The sequence below is a fragment of the Pongo pygmaeus genome, chromosome 23 (genome assembly GCF_028885625.2).
Source record: "Pongo pygmaeus isolate AG05252 chromosome 23, NHGRI_mPonPyg2-v2.0_pri, whole genome shotgun sequence".
Taxonomy (NCBI): Eukaryota; Metazoa; Chordata; class Mammalia; order Primates; family Hominidae; genus Pongo; species Pongo pygmaeus.
This window is the reverse complement of record NC_085931.1, coordinates 46,800,968-46,823,779: the sequence shown is the minus strand read 5'-3', so window position 1 is coordinate 46,823,779 and position 22,812 is coordinate 46,800,968. Positions and strand designations below refer to the sequence as shown.

Sequence of the window (22,812 nt, the reverse complement as noted above, 5' to 3'; positions counted from 1 at the left end):
AGAGTTATGAATTTTTGTTTCGAGGTAGGTCACTACCATTCTCTTAAGGGTAACACAGTAATTCAGTGTTTCAGAATATTGGCTTCACCTTATTGATGATATATTTTTTGTCATTCTCTTTAATATTAAAAACAATATATTTGTATAGGTTTTATTACAGAAGTAATATATGCTTATTATTAGGGGCACAAGGAAACTTTTGGGGGTTTTGGATATATGTGTTGACTACCTTGATTGTGGTGGTGATTTCATGAGACTATAAGTGCATATATCAAAACTTACCAAATTATATACTGTAAATAAATAAGTGCTGTTTATCATATGACAGTTGTATCACAATAAAACTGCTTAATTTTTTTTGCTGGTTTGATGACTAAAAACTTGGACTTACTTTGATGTTAATGTGAATTTTCGTGACAGTTAGTGAGGTTGAGCATTTTTATTAGTTGTTTGTATTTCATTTTCAATGAATTGTTCAGATACACACTTTGCCTCTTTTTCTCTTGGGATGTGTGTGTGTTTGTGTGTACATGTGTGTCTGTCTTGTCAACTCGGTTAACCCACTCTGGGACTCGTGATAATAACCCAGCATCTCTCTTACCTTTTGCTAATATTTTCTCCTAGTTCATTTTTCTTTTTTTGTTTTTTGTATTTTTTAGGGACAGAGTCTCTGTCTGTTGTATAGGCTGTAGTGGCTTGTGGTCCAAAGTGGGCTGTCCACCTACTTTTAATTTAAAGGAAAGATTTTTGCCCCTTTGGCATCTTTGGCACTTTAATATGGTTGTGGGCCTGTCTAGTAACCACACACTAACAAAAGTGAATGTGTGTGTGTGTGTCTCTGTCCACATACATACATCTATGTGTGTATGTATAATAATATTTTCCCCAATCCTGGGGCAATAAGCATTCCATTTTACCTATGCAGTGAGAGAATATTTGGAGAATTCCATATACTCACTTTAAAAATAGTTACGTAACAAGGATTCAAAGTCACTTTTTCTTTTTCTCGTTGTTTGTTTTAGGGTAACCAGGAGCCGACAACAACTCCTGACGCAATGGTTCAGCCTTTTACTACCATCCCATTTCCACCACCTCCGCAGAATGGAATTCCCACAGAGTATGGGGTGCCACACACTCAAGACTATGCCGGCCAGACCGGTGAGCATAACCTGACACTCTACGGAAGTACGCAAGCCCACGGGGAGCAGAGCAGCAACTCACCCAGCACACAGAATGGATCTCTTACGGTACGTGAACCATGAGGTGAAAAATGGAAGGATGCATGGCAATCATATTGAAATCGTCACCTTAATTATACAACTAGAAAACTCTCAGAACTAATTTAGCATTTATACCTGTTCTCATTTACACCTTCTCTCAGCAGCATTGTATACATTGTCCTCCCTCCTCCTAGAAATACTTAGTCTCTTGGCTTTTTGAGCTCTCCCAATTTTCCTGCCAAGCGCTGGGTGTTCTGCTCCTGCCTCCTTCTCTGTTCAACTTTTAAATGGTGTAGTACTCCATATGTAGGTCCTGGAACCCCTTTTCTTCCTATTTTACATCCTTTCTCTTTATACTACCAAACTCAAGCAAAACCTAGGAATATTCTTTATTTCTTTCTTTCATCTGTACATCTAATTGATTAGCAAGTCTTGACAACCATAACTCTAAAACTACTTCATCTTCTTCTCTACATCTTATTACTCTTCCACTGAATTGCTTGTGTTTGAATCTCAATATGGCCCCTACTAAACTGTGTGACCTTGGACCAGTTATTTAATCTCTCTCTGCCCTTGGCTCACTCTAAAATGAAGATAATAGTACCTACCTGAAGAGGCTGTTAGGAAATTTAAAAGAATTTATCATCATCACTACTCTAGTCCAAACCTCATCACTTATTTCCGGTATTACTGTTGCCTAACTTATCTATCCTCCACATAGGACTAAGGTGGTTTTTTCTTTTTAATGCAAATGCCGATTTCCTACTTAACTCTTAATAGTTCCCTAATGCAATTAGAATATAATCTGAACTCTGTACTTGGTTTACTAGTCTCTAGCCCCAGCTTACCTCTTTGACCTCACCTCTTACTATTAACTTGCTAAAGTAAAGGAAATGTCATAAATTAATAATAGGTATGTATCTCATACATATCAACATATGGGAAATTGTATTGTCTCTTGCTTTGTTGTCCAGGCTGGAGTGCAGTGGCATGAACATAGCTAGCTCACTGCACCCTCAGTCTCCTGGGCTCAAGTGATCCTCCTGCTTCAGCCTTCCATGTAGCTGGGACTACAAGCACACACCCCATGCCCAGCTCGTTTTTTAATTTTTTTGTAGAGACAGGGTCTCCTTTTGTTGCCCAAGCTTATTTTGAACTCCTGTCATGCTATCCTCCTACTGTGGTCTCCCAAAGTGCTGGGATTAGAGGCATGAGCCACCATGCCCAGCCTTGTGTGGTCTATTTCTAAAGATAGAAATGTTCTACAATCTGCATAGAAAGACCTAGCTCTGTTGTTAGATTTCTTTTTCTCTTTCCTATATCTGGTTATCAAAAGGAGAGCTTTATTCAGCCTTTAAGCTACTTGCTAAGGATGGATTTAACCCATAAATGCTTTCAATTTTCTTTCATTAAGTATTGAACCACCAAGAAATTCCTACTTTCGATGTTTATTAGTTATGTATAAGGCACATAATTTTATACTTCAGAAGTAATTGGCTACAATAGATAATTTATTTGAAGAGTCTAGGCATGATAGGTAACAAATGAGACTTTCAGTAGCATTTGTTCTAGAATCGTAAATATACAGGCTGATGTATTGGCTGCATTTCCAAGTAACTTTTTAATGATCATGAACTCACAGACCTATCAGAATAACTGTTTCAATTAAAGAAGTGAAAAAGAAGAAATAAAATATATATGAGGGTTTTCCAAGGTATTTTAATTACTAAATAAATTTTTATACTAATTAGCAGGGTTTTTTTTCATTTTTATTCTCTGTTTCTTGTTAGTTTGGGTAATTTGTGTCTTTTTAGCAATTTGCTTCATATAAATTGTCAATTTTGTTGGTATAAAGTTATTCATAATGTCATATAATCCTTTTAATTTTTATAGGGTCTGTGGTGATATCCCTGTTTATATTCTTGATTTGGCAATTTATGTCTTCTCTCTTTTTTTATTGGTCAGTCTAGTTAAGGTTTATTAATTTTACAGATTTTTCCAGGAAACCAACTTTTTGTTTCATTGATTTTTGTTGTTTTTCTATTTTATTTTTCATTATTTTCCACTCTGTTATTATTTCTTTCTTCTACTTGCTTTGGGTTTGATTTGGTCTTTATTTTGCCAGCCTCTTGAGTTGCAGGCTTAGGTGATTGATTTTAGATTTTCTTCCTTTTTGTGTTTAAAACTATAAACACAGAAAGTTTCCCTTTAGCTGCATACCATAAAATATGATATATTTTGTTTTTATTTTTATTTCGTTCACGACATTTTCAATTTTTTTCCTGTGGTTTCTTCTTTGCTCCTGGGTTGCATAGGAGTATGTTGTTTCCTTTCCAAATGTTTGGGGGTTTCCCAAATTTCTTTCTTTTATTGATTTATAATTTAATTTCTGTGGAGCTTCATATGATTTCAATTTTTTTTTAATTTATTGAGACTTGTTTTATGGTTTAGTAGATGGTCTTTCCAACAAAATGTTCTTAACCAATTGGTTCTTTCATCAATAAGAAATGTCCCTCTTTGTCTCTTTTACTATTTCTTGGCTTATAGTTAACCAAGAAGTAGTAAAACTATTTGTCTGATATTAATGTAACCACTTCAGCCTTCTCATAGTTACTGTTTACATATTTTTTTCTGTCATTTTGTTTCAACTGCTTTGTATCTGAAGTGTATCTCTTATTTAACAAAATTAAAAAAAAAAAAAGGGCCAGGCGGGGTGGCTCACGCCTGTAATCCCAACACTTTGGGAGGCCGAGGCGGCTGGATGATCTGAGGTCAGGAGTTTGAGACCAGCCTGACCAACATGGTGAAACCCTGTCTCTACTAAAATACAAAAACTAGCTGGACATGGTGGTGTGCACCTGTAATCCCAGCTACTCAGGAGGCTGAAGTAGGAGAATCGCTTGAACCGGGGAGGCGGAGGTTGCCGTGAACTGAGATCGCACCACTGCACTCCAGCCTGGGTGACAGAGTGAGACTCCGTCCCCCACTCCCCAAAAAAAGCATACAGCTAGATCTTGCTTCTTGCCTCTTCATCCAGTCTGAAAATTTCTGTCTTTTTATTGGAGCATTTGGTCAATTTGCATCTTAATGTAATTATTAATGTAGGTAGATTTATGTCTGTCATTTTACTGTCTCATGCCTTTTATTGTTCCTTTGTTCCTTCTTTACTGATTCCTGTTAAATAATTTTTGTACCTTTTACATCCGTTTGTGATATTTTTTCATTAGTTATTTTTTGTTTGTGCTGGTGTTTCTTGTATTTTCTTAGTGCTTTCTCAAGGAATTACATCTTGACTTATCACAATTTATTACTAATGGTTGTGTGTGTGCACATGCATGTGTGTCTTATTCTGGTTAAATATAGCAGCTTAGGTCTAATATAGCTTCATTCCCCACGCTCCTTTGTGCTATTGTCATACATATTATACCTGTATATTTTAGATATATAACAATACACTATTATAATTATTACTTTAAACAACCTTACGTTTTGTTTTTTTTTTAAGATCTCCTTTTTTAGAGCAGTTTTAGGTTCACAGTAAACTGAGAAGATAGTACAGACTTATCCCATATACTTTCTGCTCCCACACATGCATGGCCTCCCCCACTAACAACATTTCACACCAGAGTGGTACACCTGTTACCATTGATGAACCTGTATTGATACATCTTTATCATCACCTAAAGTCTGTTAGAGTTTACTCTTAGTGGTGTACCTTCTGTGGGTTTGGCTAAATGTATAGCATATAGCCAGCACTATAGCATCATAAAAAGTAATTTCACTGTCTTAAAAATCCTCTGTGGTCTGCTTGTTTATCCCTCTCTCCTCCCCACAACCCTGGCAACCACTGATCTTTTAACTATCTCCATAGTTTTGCCTTTTCAGAATTTCATGTAGTTGTAATCCCACAGTATGTAGCTTTTTTCTGATTGGCTTCTTTCACTTAGTAATATGCATTTAAGTTTCCTCTGTGTCTTTTCATGTCCTGATAGTTGATTTCTTTTTCAGCACTGAATAATAACCCATTGGTCTGCATGTACCACAGTTTGTTTATCCATTGACCAACTTAAGGGCATCTTGGTTGCTTCCAGATTTTGGCAATTACAAATAAAGCTACTGTAAACATTCACATGCAGGATTTTTTGTGGACTTAGTTTTGAACTTCTTGGGGTAAATACCAAGGGCCATGATTGCTGGATCATATGATAAGAGTATGTTTAGTTTTATAAGAAACCACCAAACTACATTCCAGAGTGGCTCTACCATTTTGCATTTCCACCAGCAATGAACAAGAGTTCCTGCTGCTCCACATCCTTGCCAGCATTTGGTGTCTGGATTTTGGCCATTCTAATAGATATGTAGTTGTATCTCATTGTTGTTTTAGTTTGCATTTCCCTGATGACATATGACATGGAATATCCTTTCATGTGGTTATTTGCTATCTTTATATCTTATTTGGTGAGGTATCTGGTAAGGTCTTGGTCCTATTTTTTCATCAGGTTGTTTGTTTTCTTATTGTTAGGTTTTAGAATTCTTTGTATATTTTGGATAACAGTCCGTTATCAGATAAGTCTTTTCCAAGTATTTTCTCCCAGTCTGTGGCTTTTTTCAGTTTCTTGACGGATTCATTTTATGTTTTTTTGACCATTTTTAATGATCTTCATGTCTTCCTATAGGTCCAAGTTATCATCCAGTGTTATTTCCTTTCAGTCCAAAGGACTTGTTTTAGTGTTTTTTTAAGAGTAGGCCTGCTGGAAACAAATATTGTTTTTGTTTATCTGGGAATGTTTTTTTGTGTGTTCAGTTTTGAATGATAGTTTTGTTAGCTATAGAATTCTTGGTTGACAGTTTCTTCCTCCACCCCCCAGCCCTTTAAATATGTCATCCCATGGACCACTCCCATGGGAGTCAGCTGATTCTGATGAGAAGTCAGCTGTTAATCCTGGTGTTGGTCCCCCTGTAGGTGATGAGTTGTTCTTCTCTTGCCGATTTCAAGATTTTCTGTTTGTCTTTGGCTTTGAGCCATTTCTGTATGATGTGTCTAGGAGTGGATCTCTTTGTTTTTATCATACTTGGGTTCTCTTGAGATTTTGAAATATATATTCATCAAATTTGGAATGTTTTTCACCATAATTTCTTCAAATTTTTTTTTCCTTTCTTCTCTCTTCCTGGGCCTCTCATTACACATAATTTTTTTTCCCCCTGAGATGAAGTCTTGCTCTGTCGCCCAGGCTGGAGTGCAGTGGTGCAGTCTCGGCTCACTACAACCTCTGCCTCCCAGGTTCGACCAATTCTCCTGCCTCAGCCTCCCAAGTAGCTGGGATTATGGGCATGCGCCACCACGCCCGGCTCATTTTTGTATTTTTAGTAGAGATGGGGTTTCACCATGTTGGCCAGGCTGGTCTCAAACTCTTGACCTCATGATCTGCCTGCCTCGGCCTCCCAAAGTGCTGGGATTACAGGCATGAGCCACTGCGCCCAGCCAACACATAAATTAAAATACTTGGTGTTCTCCCATAGGGGTTTTTGTTTCTTAAAAAAATTCAGTCTGAACCTGAACAGAATCTGAAGTTCTATTCATTTTTCTTGGATCTTTTTTCCTTCTGTTCTTTAGATTGAATAATTTCTGGTGGTCTCTTTTTCAGTTCACTCCTTCTTTGTTCTGCCATCCCAAATCTGCTGTTGAGCCCATCTAGTGATTTTTAAATTTCAGTTATTATACTTTTCAACTCTGGAATTTCCATTTACATTTTTCTAATGAGATTTCTTCTCATATTTTTCTTTAATTTTTATTGTTATTATTTTTTGAGATAGGGTCTCACTTTGTCACCCAGGCTGGAGTGCAGAGGTGTAATCACAGCTCACTGCAGCCTTGACCTCCTGGGCGCAAGTGATCTTCCTGCCTCAGCCTCGTGAGTAGCTGGTACTACAGGCACATGCAACCAAACCCAGCTAATTTTTGTATTTTTTTGTAGAGACAGGGTCTTGCTATGTTGCCCAGGCTAGTCTTGAACTCCTGGGCTCAAGCAGTTCTCTCGCCTCAGCCGCCTAATATGCTGGGATTACAGGTGTAAGACACCGTGCCCAGCCTTAATTTTAAAAATGTATTTACTGCTTTAATGTTGTCTGCTAAATCCAACATCTGGGCCTTAGTCTGTTTCTAGTTACTGCTTATTTTCTTGAATCTGGGTCACTTTTCTGTTTCTTTGCATGCTTGTAATTTTTTAATGAAAATTGGACATTTTAGTAACGTATTGTAGTGACTGTGGGGTGTTATTTATTTTTCTGAGATGGGCATATGTGTGTGTTTGTGTGTGTGTGTGTGTGTGTGTGTTTTAAGTAATTTGCCCATACTTAAACTATGACATCTGACTCCCACACAGCATACGGCCACTAGTGTTTCTGCTTAGTGATTTTCATTTGCTGTTTGATCGTTTTTAGCCTGGCTAGGAGGCACCTGTGTCTTCCTAGCTTAATGGTTAGCCTGTGACAAGTGCAGAGGTGGTGTTCAAACACCTGAAGCTTATTGAGCTTTCACCCTCTGATGATCCAGGTGGACTGGGAAGTGCATGCAAAGTTCAGCCAGTTCTTAAGCCTGCCTTGGGTTTTCTTTCTATTGAGACCTCTCATGTCTCCCTTCCTGATCCATGTAGTTTCACAGCCACCCAGGGATGTGAGGAGAGCGTATCTGGGCCTTTTATGACTCTTTTCTTTCCAGGATCTCCCCTTCAGATTTCTAGCTGGTCTTCCACTGCACGCTCATCAGACCACAGCCTCAAGCTAGAAGAATGTCTTCTCCCTGTTAGGTTCCCACTAGGTTGGCCCCTTTTAGCTGTCAGAGCTATGGATTTTCTACCACTCCTTCAATCTCCCCCTTGTCCCAAGTCAGATCTGCCCTCTTTGGCAGTGAAAATTGCTGGTTTTTATGGTCCCAGCCCTCCCCTGATAAAACTAAGTTTTAAGGCATTAAGTTTGTGTCTGGATGCTCTTGCCCCTAAGTTTAAGCAATTTCTCAGGACATCTCTCTATTTATTGTCTGTCTGCCCTTGATTGATTTCTAGAATCCTGAAATAGCTGTTTTTGACAACTTTGTCCAACTTTCTTACTGTCATTTCCTTTTGAGGAAACAGTTCACTGACCTGTTCATGCCATCATAGCCGGAAGTCTCTTCCCTGAATCATTGCATGGCATTTTTAAATTACTTACTACATATTTCCTCATCATTGCCCATTTCTATTTCTCTTTTTTCCTTTATTGCTACTATTTTCTGTTGTTTAACATCTCCAGTTGTATATTTCTAATGACAGTGATTAAGGGCAAGTTCTGTTCCTTAATGTAAATATATATATTTACATTATATATATAGTTAAGACTTACATTCCTCATTTATACCAGAAACTGTTCACCATGAAATTTTGTATGTCAACCAATTTCAGTTCCTAAAGAGATAACCCATATGTTTAGATTATAAGTTTATTGCTGCCAAAAATAGATGAAGAAAAAATGGAAAATCCTTTGATTTGTGCCTGTGAACAGAGATAGCACAAGTTCTATAATTTCAGGAAGTTGTTAACAATAAAATGAGAAATTTTTAGGATGTTCTGGTTGAAAGATGCTTCTTTTTTTTTAAGTGTACATTTTATTTTATTTGATCTTATTTTTGAGACCAGCGCTCACTGTGTCACCCAGGCTGGAGTGCAGTGGCGTGATCTCAGCTCACTGCAACCTCAGCCTCCTGGGTTCAAGCGATTCTCCTGCCTCAGCCTCCCGAGTAGCTAGGATTACAGGTGTCTGCCACCATGCCCAGCTAATTTTTGTATTTTTAGTAGAGACGAGGTTTCACCATGTTGGCCAGGTTGGTCTCGAACTCCTGACCTCAAGTGATCCACCCACCTCAGCCTCCCAAAGTGCTGGGATTGCAGGTGTGAGTCACTCTGCCTGGCCCAAAAGTGTACATTTTAAATGTGAGGGTGAATTCACTGCTCATAAGCCATTTATTTACTTTTGGGGAGAGAGAGTGTGTGTGTGTGTTTGTGTGTGTGTGTGTGTGTTGTATATAGAGTTTGAACAGTTGAGCAATACATTGTAAAACCTAGATTTGACAATATTTAGGTTATTTTATTAAACTTTTACTATCTGCCTATATGTCTCTTAAAATGGTCTATCCAGTTTGATTTACTCATCAGTTGAAAACAATGGTCTAGTAATTCATGTGGCCAATTAAATCTAAAAGTTAGATAGGAAGCGTTGTTATTTACAGATTTAATAATGATACCTCAAATTTGTATCTCACTTTTCAGTTTAAAAGTTGCTTTCACAAACAATATTTTATTGTGGTTTGTGAAATATCCCTTTGGGGTATGATTCTAAGTCCGTGATCTTCGTTCTACCACTCCGACTCCCCATACTCAACATAGTGAGAGAAGATGGTGAACTGTGTATATTCACTGGTCCTCTTAGCAGGCACTTAGCATCTTTCCCACTCAGTCTAAGTCTTATCTCTGCTGAAAAGCCTTCCTGGACTTTTCTAGGCAAAGCCAAATTTGTGTGTCCTTCATTTAGGCTCAGGTAGAACCCTAAGCTGACTGCTGTTTATGTAACATATACATTGTGATTTTTAAATTCACTTTTGTCTTCCTAAGTTTTAAACTTTTAAAGAAAAAGTCATTTTTCATCTTTGCATTCCCTGACTTGTCACAGTGCCTGACACTTAATAGAACTCAGTCAATGCTTCTTGAGGAAAAAAAAAATAAAACTAGGTACAATTGTATTATGGCAGTTCTGAGGAGAGAGAAGCTGAGGCTTCTTGGTGAATACAGCATTGATCTGGGCCTTGTATTAATGGTAATTAGAATTCGAGTAAGCACAGATGGTAGTGGGAAGAGTTAACAACGTCAGTTCTCAGTACAAAGTTGAAGTGATGAGAAGGATCAAAATGCCTCGGGATAAAAGCATAGGTTTCTACTGGACTGAAGCTTTAGGTGTTTGGCAGAGACTAGTGGGAAATAAGGTGGAATAAGGGTCAGTTGAGTATAAATTGGGAAGAGTATTTGAATGCCAGGCTGAGAAATATGGACTTTATTAAAGATTTTGAGCAAGTAAATGAAGTGAGCAGAATTGTGCTCGGAGAAGATTGATCTGTCACAGCATATGCAGGATGAATAGAGGAGCAGGCAGACGATTAGGAAACAGTCTTAAGTGGTTATGTAGAGGGGGAATTAATTCAGGAGACATTATGAAGGTAGAATATAGAGGATTTGATAGCTGGTTGGATGAGTAAGATAAGAGGTAGCACAAAGATTGTGCCATCCTTATTGTAATAATTGTCTTGAATAAATCATTTTACCTCCAATTTCAGTTTCCTCATCTATCAAATGAAGTTTGTAATTGACCTGACTGTACAGGGATGTAGTGAGAATAAATTAAGAAATGCTTTGGAAATTACTTGTTTAAATAGTTCCTTAATTACCTTTTTTGGGGGGTGAGGGAAGGCGGTCTTTGAGGTAGGGTCTCACTCTGTCACCCAGGCTGGAGTGCAATGGCATGGTCTCAGCTCACTGCAGCCTCTGCCTCCCAGGCTCAGGCAGTCCTCCTGCCTCAGCCGCCATGAGTAGCTGGGACCGCAGGCATGTACCCCCACACCCAGCTAATTTTTTTTTTTATTAATTGTAGAGACAGGGTCTCCCTATGTTGCTCATGCTGGTCTGGAACTACTGGGCTCAAGCAGTCCTCCCACCTCAGCATCCCAGAGTGCTGGGATTACAGACGTGAGCCACCACATCCAGCCAAAGTAATTATTTTTAACCATCATAAGTCTTTTAACATCAGTTGTCCCTATTTGTACTATTTGTTGCTGTGAGCTACAGCTCCATTTAGGTATATTTCGTTTATGTTGGATAGTCTTAGCTTGTTGGAGAGAACAAAAAGAAAAGAACTTGTACAAAAATGAGAACTGAGCATTAAAATCTGAAATTTTTATTTTTTAAATGTGTTTTAGAAATCGATTTTAACCTTGGGCTAGAAGCTTCTGCTCTTAAGATGAGAGCTTATTTTGATAGTCAGTTGGTCCCATACTGTGCATTAGCAAAAGAGGTAGCAGTCAGGGGTCTACCACCTGGGCCTGCAGACACTTGATCATCTCTGGGCCTGCCTGCAGAGAAAAAAGGGCCTCAGTTCCTGTATCTTTAGATACTTTTCTAAATGGCAGTGGGTATAAATAACCAAAGAATTTGAAGTAGACAAGCTTTAGTGAATACTCTTCAGAAATGAGGTTTATATTTGTGTACATATTCTAACCACCTGTTGGATGATATTATTCTTGAGGGTAGGAAATAATTCTCTCTCTGTTTCTGTCACCTCTGCTGGTATATTATGGATACAAACACTTACTAGCAAGTGCTTTCTAGTGGTGGGGAAGGCTTATAGTTGTTCTAAAGGTGTATAGGTGGTCTAAGGTGTTAGACATACGCTGTTAAAAATACTGAGTTAATACATCAGTTTAGGTAACAGAATTCATTTCTCCAACATTCTTCCATATAATGTAAATACTTTCTTTCTTTTTCTTAGTTTGATGTAATTAGAATCATTTACTCAGGAGACATACATAGCATGTTATTGAGTCTTTCACTTAAATATAAGGTTTTCCTAACTGGATAATTAGGAAAATAAAATACATTTATTTCCCCTTATACACTCTTCAAACATAATTTAGAGCTACCTTCTTTTAAATCAAAATATCAGTCCTTAAATAATTTTTTGAAATACATATATAGGGGCAATAACTACTTAATAGTAACAACAAAAGTAATATATTTGAATGCTTACTTTGTACCAGATACTGTTTGAAGCACTTTTTATGTGTTAACTCCATTGAGTTACCACAGTCACCATGTGAAATAGGTACCATTATTACTCCTCTTTTACAGATGAAGAAATTGAGGCTTAGAGAGATTCAAGATTACTTGTCCAAGATCACACAACTAATAAATGTCAGTGTGAGGATTTAAGATACAGGTTATCTGGCCCCAAGAGCCTGCATTATTTCCCATAAATTATATTGAACAACTGTTTTATATATACTTGTCATGTGCACATTACTGTGCTAGGCACTAGGTGTTCTTAAAAAGGTAAAATAAAGCCCCTGCCCTCAATGAACCTATAGAAGTTCCGGTAGAAAAACAGTACAGGCCTGGTGCAGTGGCTCATGCCTATAATCCCAGCACTTTGGGAGGCTGAGGCAGGTGGATCACTTGAGGTTGGGAGTTCAAAACCAGCCTAACCAACATGGTGAAACCCCGCCTCTACTAAAAATACAAAATTAGCCGGGCGTGGTGGCGCATGCCTGTAATCCCAGCTACTTGGGAGGCTGAGGCAGGAGAATCGCTTGAACCCAGGAGGCAGAGGTTGCAGTGAGCCAAGATCGTGCCATTGCACTCCAGCCTGGGCAACAAGAGGGAAACTCAGTCTCCAAAAAAAAAAAAAAGAAAAGAAAAGAAAAACAAAGTACAGATAAGTGCTAGAAAGAGAGTAATGAAGCAGGTTCATTAAGAGATGCTTTTAGAAGGTAGGTACTACTTCTCCTAAACAGTGAACCCATAGCCTGCAGTGAAGTAGAGGACATTGCAGGCAGGGACAGTCGTTTGCAGCAGTAGTTTTCCCTGTGTGGTCCACAGGTCACTGGCAGTTCCCTAAATTTTTTCAGAGTCTGGGTCGGGGGAGCTATGAAGTCAATGCAAGGTATTATTTTCATAGTAATACCAATACATTCTTGCTGTTTTCACTGTATTGGCTTTGACGGTCAGTACAAAAGCAATGGTGGGTAAAATTGCTAGCACCTTAGCCTGAATCAAGGCTGTGGCACCAAACTGTGCTGCTGGCAGCCATCATATTCTTCACTGTCACAGACTCACAGGAAAACAAAAAAATCACATTCACTTAAGAATGTCCTTGATGAAGCAGTAAAAAGTATTAATTTTATTAATTTCCCACATTGAGTATATGATCTTTTTCATATTCTACATGGCAAAGTGAAAAGTATTCATAAAGCACTTGTGTTACATACCAAAATATTTTCATTGTCTCAAGGAAAAGTACCGTGTGATTGAATTGCAAGCTGAACTAGCTGCTTTTTTCATGGAGCACCGTTTTTTTCTTGTAAGAACAATTAATGGACAAACCATAATATTCAGATTTATGTATCTGGCACTCAAATATGTTAGTTTTGTTGTTACTATTAAGTAGTTATTGCCCGTATATATGTATTTCAAAAAATTATTTAAGGACTGATATTTTGATTTAAAAGAAGGTAGCTCTAAATTATGTTTGAAGAGTGTATAGGGGGAAATAAATGTATTTTATTTTCCTAATTATCCAGTTAGGAAAACCTTATATTTAAGTGAAAGACTCAATAACATGCTATGTCTCCTGAGTAAATGATTCTAATTACATCAAACTAAGAAAAAGAAAGAATTTACATTATACACCATTTTCTTGAAAATGAAGTGGGCCTGTCACTTCAAGGGAAAAAACGGACACTATTTTTTTCCATTGGTAAAATGTAAGCTCTCCTGGTAGAAATTAGAATTTTGAAACATTTGTATCCTCCACTATGAGCTTGACAGTTTCTCAGTACTTAAAGATTTTTTCTGATGAGATCCGTGATGACAGTAACAAATGTGGTCTTGTATAATGGAATGTCCTCGCATTTGAAAGAGCTCCATAACTCAGTAAGCCAAAATTTTACAAATAATGACTGATGTTTAATGTTACAAAATGATGAGTAAAAGATTCATGCAAAGTGCATGATTGTCCAGTGGATTTTAGTGTAATAACATATGAAAAGTTCACTGATAAGGTTTCAGATTCGACATTGCAGTTAACTTTTAAGAAAGTACCACTTGTCAAGTTTTGATGTGTTATCAAAGAAGACTCCACAGTTTTCTGAGAAGGCTATTGAAATACTTTTCCCTTTTCTAGGTATCTGTGAGGCCAGATTTTTCTTTGTATACTTAAGTTAAAATAACATATTGTAACAGAGTAAATCCATACATTAAAGGGAGTGCCAGTCTTCTAAGTAAATTTATTACGTTTTGGAAAGTGTAGTTAATTTTCTTTAAAATATGTTATTTACATTAACACGTAATTGGCTTATTATTTAAAATTAATTTTTAAATACTTTAAAAATTTATCAGCTTTAATTTCTAATGCCATAAATAACAATGGATATTACCTAAAGAAACAAAAAGCTCTCTGAATCCTCAGTCATGTTTAAGAGTTAAAAGGGTTTCCCACATGGAGGTGGGGATGTAAATAGAAAATTCTTTTCTTTGTAGGCCAGGCACAGTGGATCATACCTGTAATCTCAGCACTTAGGGAGGCTGAGGTAGGAGGATCACTTGAGTCCAGGAGTTAGAGACCAGCCTGGGTAACATGGCAAGACCCCATTGCTAAACATTAAAAAATAAAAATTAAGAAGTTTTTTTAAGTTGACAAGATTGTATGTATTTATACTGTTGTACAGCATGATGTTTTGCTTACAGTATCTTTGGTTGGAACAGAAGGCTGTCTTCTGAAGCAATAATGCTCAATAAGAGAGACTGATAAAGCTAAATTATAGAGGACTTTGAATTAAAGGCCAAAGAATTTGGAATTTTATACTCTAAAGAGCTAAGGATCCTTTGAAATATTTGTTGGTGAGTTGAAAGTAGAGATTTGAGCAAATAGCTGAGTGGCCCCCCTTACTATACTAGTCAGCTGTAGATTTTATAGCCCTCCTCGTTGGAAAGCCCTGTTGACCATTATGCTCAGAGGATTTTTTTTCTTTTGCTTTTCTACGCACCCGTTCTCTGGAGTTTAAGCCAGTTTTTCTTTCACTTCTCTATTATCAATTGGAATTGCCCATTGACTCCTTTATCTGATAACACTTGAAGGTGCCTTGCAGATTAGTGATGCACTAAAACGTAGCCTAGAAGGTATAGCCCTTAACAGTGGGATCATTTGCCTAAATGAGTATTTCTAGAACATGATGGGAAAAAGGGGGTCCACAGTCTATCATACTATGTATTGTTGGGCCATATTACCTTCAGCCCACAGTGTAGATGTCATTAGCGTGTTCTGTTTCCAGGCTAGATGTAGAGGTCTTGGACTACAGAGGAATTTATTGATTCAGCCATCTACTTTTCCAAGAGTGGCTCTTATTTTTCCCTCAAAGTAATAAAAGGCAGGGTACATTGAGCCTACATAAAATATATATATCCTGTATCAATTTACCCTTAAAAATAATTACATCTGTCCTTTAGCTCCAAAATTTTGATGTCTATGAGTAGTTTGGCAGTTTCCAAGCTGGATCCATAAGGAAGCTATCACCTGGTTTGAGCATGTGAGAGTTGCCACAGAAAACCAAATTTAGAATTATGCATGGGTATTTTTGAATAGAGAAAATTGCCCTTTGGATCATAGAAGACTCCAGACATCCTTTCAGCACATTGTTAATATTGCTAACTCCATGACTGTTGCTTCTTCTCTTTGCATGCCCTGGTTTATTTACTTACCTATTTACTCCTAATGCCCAAGGGAAACTAAACTAAAAAATTGCTAGGCGCGTTAATGCTGTGCTCTGCTGCCCCTTACTGCTCTCACAGCTTAGGGCAAGGATGATGAAGTAGTAAGGATTATTTAGGGGCAATTTTTTTTAACCTGTTTACATTTTTCATAAATATTTTATACTACCTCTTGAAAATGAGTAAACTCTGATCAGAATTGATGAAGTTTAAAGCTAAAAAACTTTTTTTTTTTTTGAGACGGAGTCTTGCTCTGTTACCCAGGCTGGAGTGCAGTGGCGTGATCTCGGCTCACTGCAAGCTCCGCCTCCCGGGTTCACGCCATTCTCCTGCCTCAGCCTCCTGAGTAGCTGGGACCACAGGTGCCCGCCACCACGCCCAGCTAATTTTTTGTATTTTTAGTAGAGACTGGGTTTCACCATGTTAGCCAGGATGGTCCCAATCTCCTGACCTCGTGATCCACCCGCCTCAGCCTCCCAAAGTGCTGGGATTACAGGCGTGAGCCACCTCGCGCGGCCTAAAAAGCATTTTTAAAAGCATCTTCTACCTCCCTTTTACAGCTGAGGTCAGTAGTGTTAAGTGATTCGAGCAAGTTACAGCTAGCTAGTTACAGAGCTGGGCCTCAGGAAGTCCGCTGTCAGTCAAGTGCTTTTTTCCTGCTTCTCCATGCAAATGGTGATTAAAAAAAAAAAAAAAAAAAAAGACATCCATAGAGAGTCTTAACCATCTTAGCCTCTACTTACTCTTCAACTTTTAACCTAGGAACTCTAGCTTGAGCATACTAACAAATTTCTCTCATTCTAAATGAACGTTAAAATAATCACTCAGGTATAAAGTTTTAAAAAATTGAGGTGATAGTCTGTGTGCATGTCACTATTTATATATTACATATAATTTTATACAGTTCTTACTCCTGTTTAAAAAAATGACTTGCTGTGGTTTTTGTTTCACAGCGTGACACTGATAATCAGTACATGATCATGTTACATATACAAATGATGCCTTTCGTAATTCCTTTTTGTGGCACTTTGACTCTTTGAGAAAATGAAATCACATATTTTCAGAAGAAATTGAATTACTCGTTTATTAACAAAAATGTTAGCTTACATTTGAATGCCCAAACAGGATTAGACTCTCAGAATTCAGCTTGTCATAACAGTGTTCAAATGCGCAGAAGAAATGTTTAAGCATTTCTCTTTAAAATAAATCTAAAAGTAATTATTCTTAAATAGGGAATTGCTCTAAGTAAATGTAAATTCACTTTTCTATGTCTGAAAAATTGTTTTGGTGGTGATATTCGATAAAATAATTTTATATTCAATTTATTATAATTGTCTTATATATTATTTTAGCACCATGAAAATGTGGGCTAAGATTTTACTTTTTTGAAAAATATTTTATCTTGTTATCGTGTTTGTACTCTGTGAGAAGGAATACATATGATCTAATTCCACCAAGTTTTAACCCATCAGGAACTCCATCATAAACGTTTTTATTCATTGATTTATTTATTTTTGAGACAGAGTTTTGTTCTTGTTGCCCATGCTAGAGTGCAATGGCGTGGTTTCAGCTCACTGCAAACTCTGCCCCCCGGGTTCAAGCGATTCTCCTGCCTCAGCCTCCAAGTAGCTGGAATTACAGGCGCCTGCCACCACACCCAGCTAATTTCTATTTTTAGTAGAGATGGGGTTTCACCATGTTGGCCAGGCTGGTCTCGAACTCCTGACCTCAGGTGATCCGCCCGCCTTGGCCTCCCAAAGTGCTGGGATTACAGGCATGAGCCATGGCACCCGGCCCCATTAGAAACATTTTAAAAATGCTTAGCTAGGCATGGTGGCATGCACCTGTAATCCCAGCAACCTGGGAAGCTTAGGCCTGTAAATCTCTTGAGCCCAGGAGTTTGAGACCAGCCTGGGCAACATTGGGAGACCCTGTCTCCAAGAAAATTAAAACAAAAGTACTTTAAGTGCTAACAAATCTAGTCGATGTTCTAACATAGATTGTAGTTCTTGTTTTTTTAAGGTACTATGCAATGGCATAATGAAAAGTATCCCGGCCGACTTTGTAAAATATTGTAAGGAAAAACTGAAATTTTTAAAGTGTTTTTATTTTTTTAAAAAGGCTATATTGTGTTTAGGGAGTGTGAGCCTGTGAATCAGGTTGAGCTGGTTCAGCTCTCAGCTCCTTCTGTTTGCTGAATGTGTAACCATGAGAGAATTAGAACTCCAATGCTCATTTTCCTTATCTCTAAAAATGATGATAATAGTTCCTTCCGCCTAGGGTTGTTTGCAAGATTAGATGAGAAAATGAATATCAAATACTTAGTAGGCTATGATGTTTCCATTTCATTTCCTTGAATATTAAATATGTCATAATCTTATTTTATTTAAATTTAAATCATTTAGATTTGAAATCTGATATAAAAAGTTAATAAAGTTTCACTTTTGTGCAAATTTTGATTCAGTGTGAATCTCTCCAAATGAAAACTTTGTTAATAGTTGCCTAATTTCTTTTTCTTTTTCTTCTCTTTTCTTTTTTTTTGAGACGGAGTTTCATTCTGTCACCCAGGCTGGACTGCAGTGGCATAATCTCGGCTCACTGCAACCTCCACCTCCCGGTTCAAGCAATTCTGCTGCCAAAGCTTCCCAGGTAGCTGGGATTACAGGTGCCCACCACCACGCCTAGCTAATTTTTGTATTTTTAGTAGAGACAGGGTTTCACCATGTTGGCCAGCTGGTCTTAAACTCCTGACCTCAAGTGATCCACCTGCCTCAGCCTCCTAAAGTGCTGGGATTACAGGTGTGAGCCACCACACCCAGCAATAGTTGCCTAATTTGAAAGCTATTTGAATTGCATGGTAATTCACATGGCAGATGTACTTTGAGCAGTTAATAGAAATATCTACTGACCTTTGACAGGCTTATTCCTGAATGACACATTTTTCAGAACTGTGTCCCTTAAACTAAATGTTGACTTCATAATACTGTGAAAATTACCTATTTGAGTCTATGGAAAGTATTCATTTACATACCTTATCTGAAGATCACCATCCCCCCCATTCGAAATAAATGGAGCCCAACCAGGAGTGATTGATATTTTTGTTCTTAAAACCGTAAGGTCTTCAGAGAGAGTGCAGTAGGAGATGAAGCTTTATATGATTGGTTTTTTGTATGTAAAATCATGAGAGTTACAAGTTAAACCGTTTCTAATTGTGAAATGAATTAATAGTAATGTTAGATTTAAATGTGGGTTTTCTGTCATCAAACCAATAATTTGAAATGAATGTACTTTCAGTCTCTTTCTAAGTTTCATAAGAGTTCCAATCACATTTTGAATACAAACATAAATATTTGTTTACACTTGTGCCTGTATATAATCATTAAACCAGTTACACATTTTTAGCGTTTTAATATTTAAGAGTTTAGAATCTGACATCCTAAAATATTTTCTTCTTTTTTTTTTTGAGACAAGAGTTTTTGCTCTGTTGCCCAGGCTGGAGTGCAATGGTGCGATCTCGGCTCACTGCAACCTCCATCTCCTGGGTTCAAGCGATTCTCCTGCCTCAGTCTCCCAAGTAGCTGGGATTACAAGCACCCGCCACCACGCCTGGCTAATTTTTGTATTTTTAGTGGAGACGAGGTTTCACGATGTTGGCCAGGCTGGTCTCAAACTCTTGACCTCAGGTAATCCACCCACCTCGGCCTCCCAAAGTGCTAGGATTACAGGCATGAGCCACTGCGCCAGGCCTACTTTTTTCTTTTTTTAAAACTTGTAATTTTTTTTCTTGCTTGCTTGCTTCCTTGCTTTCTTGCTTTCTTTTTTTTTTTTTTTTTTTTTTGAGACAGGGTCTTGCCCTGTCGCCCAGGCAGGAGTGCAGTGGTATAGCTCACTGCAGCCTTGACCGCTCATGCTCAATTGATCCTCTCACCTCAGCCTCCCAAGTAGCTGGGAGTACAGGCTTATGCTATCATTCCTAGCTAATTTTTGTAGTTTTTGTAGAGACAGGGTTTCACCATTTTGTTCAGGCTGGTCTCGAACTCCTGGGCCTCCTAGAGTGCTGGGATTAAAGCCAGCCTGGGTGTGAGCCATTGCATCCAGCCAAAACTTTTAATTATGAACTTATTTCAGATTTACAGTAAATTTGCAAAAATATGCAAAAGATTTCTGCATACCCTTCACTCAGTTCCCCTAATGTTAGCATCTTACATAGCTATAGTAGAATGTTCGAAACTAGGCAATAAGAAATACTGATACAGTGCTATTAGGTAAAATATAGGCCTTATTTTAAATTTCATTTTTTCCAGTAATGTCTTTTTCTCTATTCTGAATCCCATACTGTAGTTAGTTGCCATGTCTCCTTATCACAAATATTTTAATAATCCTCACCTTATATCTGAGGTACTTCTAGGCTCTAAAGAACAGAAAAAGGAAAAAATTTTGTATTTATGGACTTGCCATTAGATGATAACCACATCTCATTTCCTACTTCATCTGCTTATTCTGCCTTAACCTTTTGTGTTTGCATTGGAGAATGACTATAATGTAGGCCCTTCTTCACTTGAAATATAAAAGTTATTTTGAAAGCAAGCAATGTTTCCCAGAATATACATGTCAGCTCAAAACAAGCATAGGCTATGTTGCCCTATTTTGCTGCCTTGATTAAAACATGTACACAGTACTATAAGATTTTATTAAATAGTTACTATTAGATCCGGTTTTGAATACGTGAAGTTAATTTTATTTACACCACAAAAATTTCAAAAGTTCAGAAACTGGTGACATCAGTTTGAAGATTGGAAGACTTTTTTGAAGAACCTGACTTGCTCAAGAAGACTTAAAGAACAAATTGCTTACCTAACAACTTAGAATGAAGGAATCACAAAGTCATCCCAGCCTCCACTCCACCCACTCAGACTTCCCAATTTTTTAGCTACCTGCCACCTACCCTCTCAACTCTTAAGTCCTGAATAGACAACCAATGATTACTAGGTACCAGGAAAGCCCACAACATGGAAGATAGATAACAAAAAGAAAACAACAACCACCACCACCACGTTACAGGGAGTAGGACCCTTCCCCCACAATTACGTTTATATCCTCAGAGAGAGAAGAAATTGTATTCACAGGAATGAAATGCTAGTTTGGGGGATGGGGGTTGAGTTTCAGAAAAGGAAAATGAGTCCTTGAAATAACATGGCAACAAAATGAAAAGCTTTATTTGGCTGACTTGAAGATGAAACTGAAAAAATAAAGGTCTACATCTTTTTCTTTTTTTTGAGATGGAGTCTTGCTCTGTGGCCTAGGCTAGAGTGCAGTGGTGCGATCTCAGCTCATTGCAACCTCTGCCTCCTGGGTTTAAGCAATTCTCCTGCTTCCCAAGTAGCTGGGATTACAGGCGCGTACCACCACGCCCAGCTCATTTTTCTATTTTTAGTAGAAACAGGGTTTCACCATGTTGGCCAGGGTGGTCTTGAACTCGTGACCTCAGGTGATCCACCCACCTCAGCCTCCCAAAGTGCTGGGATTACAGGCGTGAGCCGCTCTACCTGGCCTACAGTCTCTTATCCACAATTCCAAAATCCCAAAAGTTCTGAAAATTATATTTTTCATAAGTTTACAACACAACCTATTTCTATCCTTTATAGATTTTGCTAAAGAAATATCACTGCCTCAGCTCTCATTGTATGTGGGTGGGATGAGGGGTGGGTATTACATTATGGGTTATATTCTATATTAACTTTCGAAAATTCTAAAAATTCTGATACGCATTTGGCCCCAAAGGTTTCAGATAAGAGATTAAGGACCTATATCCCAGAAAAATGGAGCAAAAAGGCAGAGATGGGAAATACAAGAGAAGAGATGTGAAAATTAGAGGACCGGTCCAGAAGATCCAATAATACAGCTTCCAGAAAGAAAATGTGTAGAGTGGGAATCATCACCCGATAACGCAAGAAAACTTTCAGGACCAAGGACATTAATTTTCAACTTGAAAGAGACCACAGAATTCTCCACAAAATAGATGAAAATGAAACAAGTCCACACTGAGGCATATCACTATGGACATGTTTTAGAACATCAGGTGTATTTGGATAGTCCTACAAGCTGCAAGAGAGAAGAAAAAAGTCACATACAAGGAGATGGGAATCATGCCTTCAGATTTCTCACCAGCAAGGCTAAAAGCTAGAAGACAATTGAGAGTTATCTTCGAAATTTTGAAGGGATTTTTTTTTTTCCAACCTAGAATTCTGTGACCAGCCAAACTATCATTAAACTAGGATGGTTAAATAGATATTTTCAGCCATGAATCAGATTCTCAAAAAATTTACTATGCTAAACTGAATTTCCTATTTTGCTTTTTTTCTCTGTTAGCCTCAAAGAGATGAAAATAAGAAATGAAGACTTCTATGGGGGGACAGGGGGAAAGAGGAAAAATAAATATTGAAGAAAGTGAATAATCCATAAATCGAAATATTTCTGAATTCATTAAGAGATTCCTTAGTATCTGTCTCAGAGTAGTATGTGTTTAATCTTAATCTGATAGACTTGGAAAGTTATACTTAATCTTGTATCACGCAGAATTCCCTTTAGATTATGACAGAACATTTGTTCACAATGTATAGTTAAAATATTTCCATTGTATCATAGAGGAGTCAGAAAAATGAATCGATTTCCTAGTTAGAAGTATTTTAAAAATTTGAAGTCATCAAAAAAGAAAACATTTGTAGTCTTCATTTCTAGGATGAGATTCTGAGACTTAAAATTCTAGTTTGCTATTAAGTGTAATTGGCACCGACCTCCTGTGCAGTGTTGATGGCTAGCTCAGCTGCACCAGGGAAGATGAGTTGTTTGAAGGGTAGATGTTTAGGTTTTAGCCATATGATTGCATCAGGCCAGCACTGCTGCCAGTCCTCGCTCTAAACTGTCGGTGAATGGACTCCATCCAGCCTCTTCTGTTTTATGCCTTGCCCACTGGATACGTTAGGTCAGATAATGACCACAAAAGGGAAAACCACAACCTTGGAAGGTTGTTTATA

The 22,812-nt window shown here is 37.8% G+C and overlaps 1 protein-coding gene across 34 annotated transcripts in view; it reads left to right on the top strand.

Annotated features, from left to right (window-relative positions):
* RBFOX2 (RNA binding fox-1 homolog 2) overlaps positions 1 to 22,812 on the top strand; it is a 291,147-nt gene that overhangs the window by 219,230 nt on the left and 49,105 nt on the right. For all 34 annotated transcript variants that reach the window (XM_063663007.1, XM_063663008.1, XM_063663009.1 and 31 more), the window contains one exon: positions 1,023 to 1,247. In XM_063663007.1, the coding sequence (XP_063519077.1) occupies positions 1,023 to 1,247 (225 nt within the window). The remainder of the gene's footprint in view (positions 1 to 1,022; positions 1,248 to 22,812) is intronic.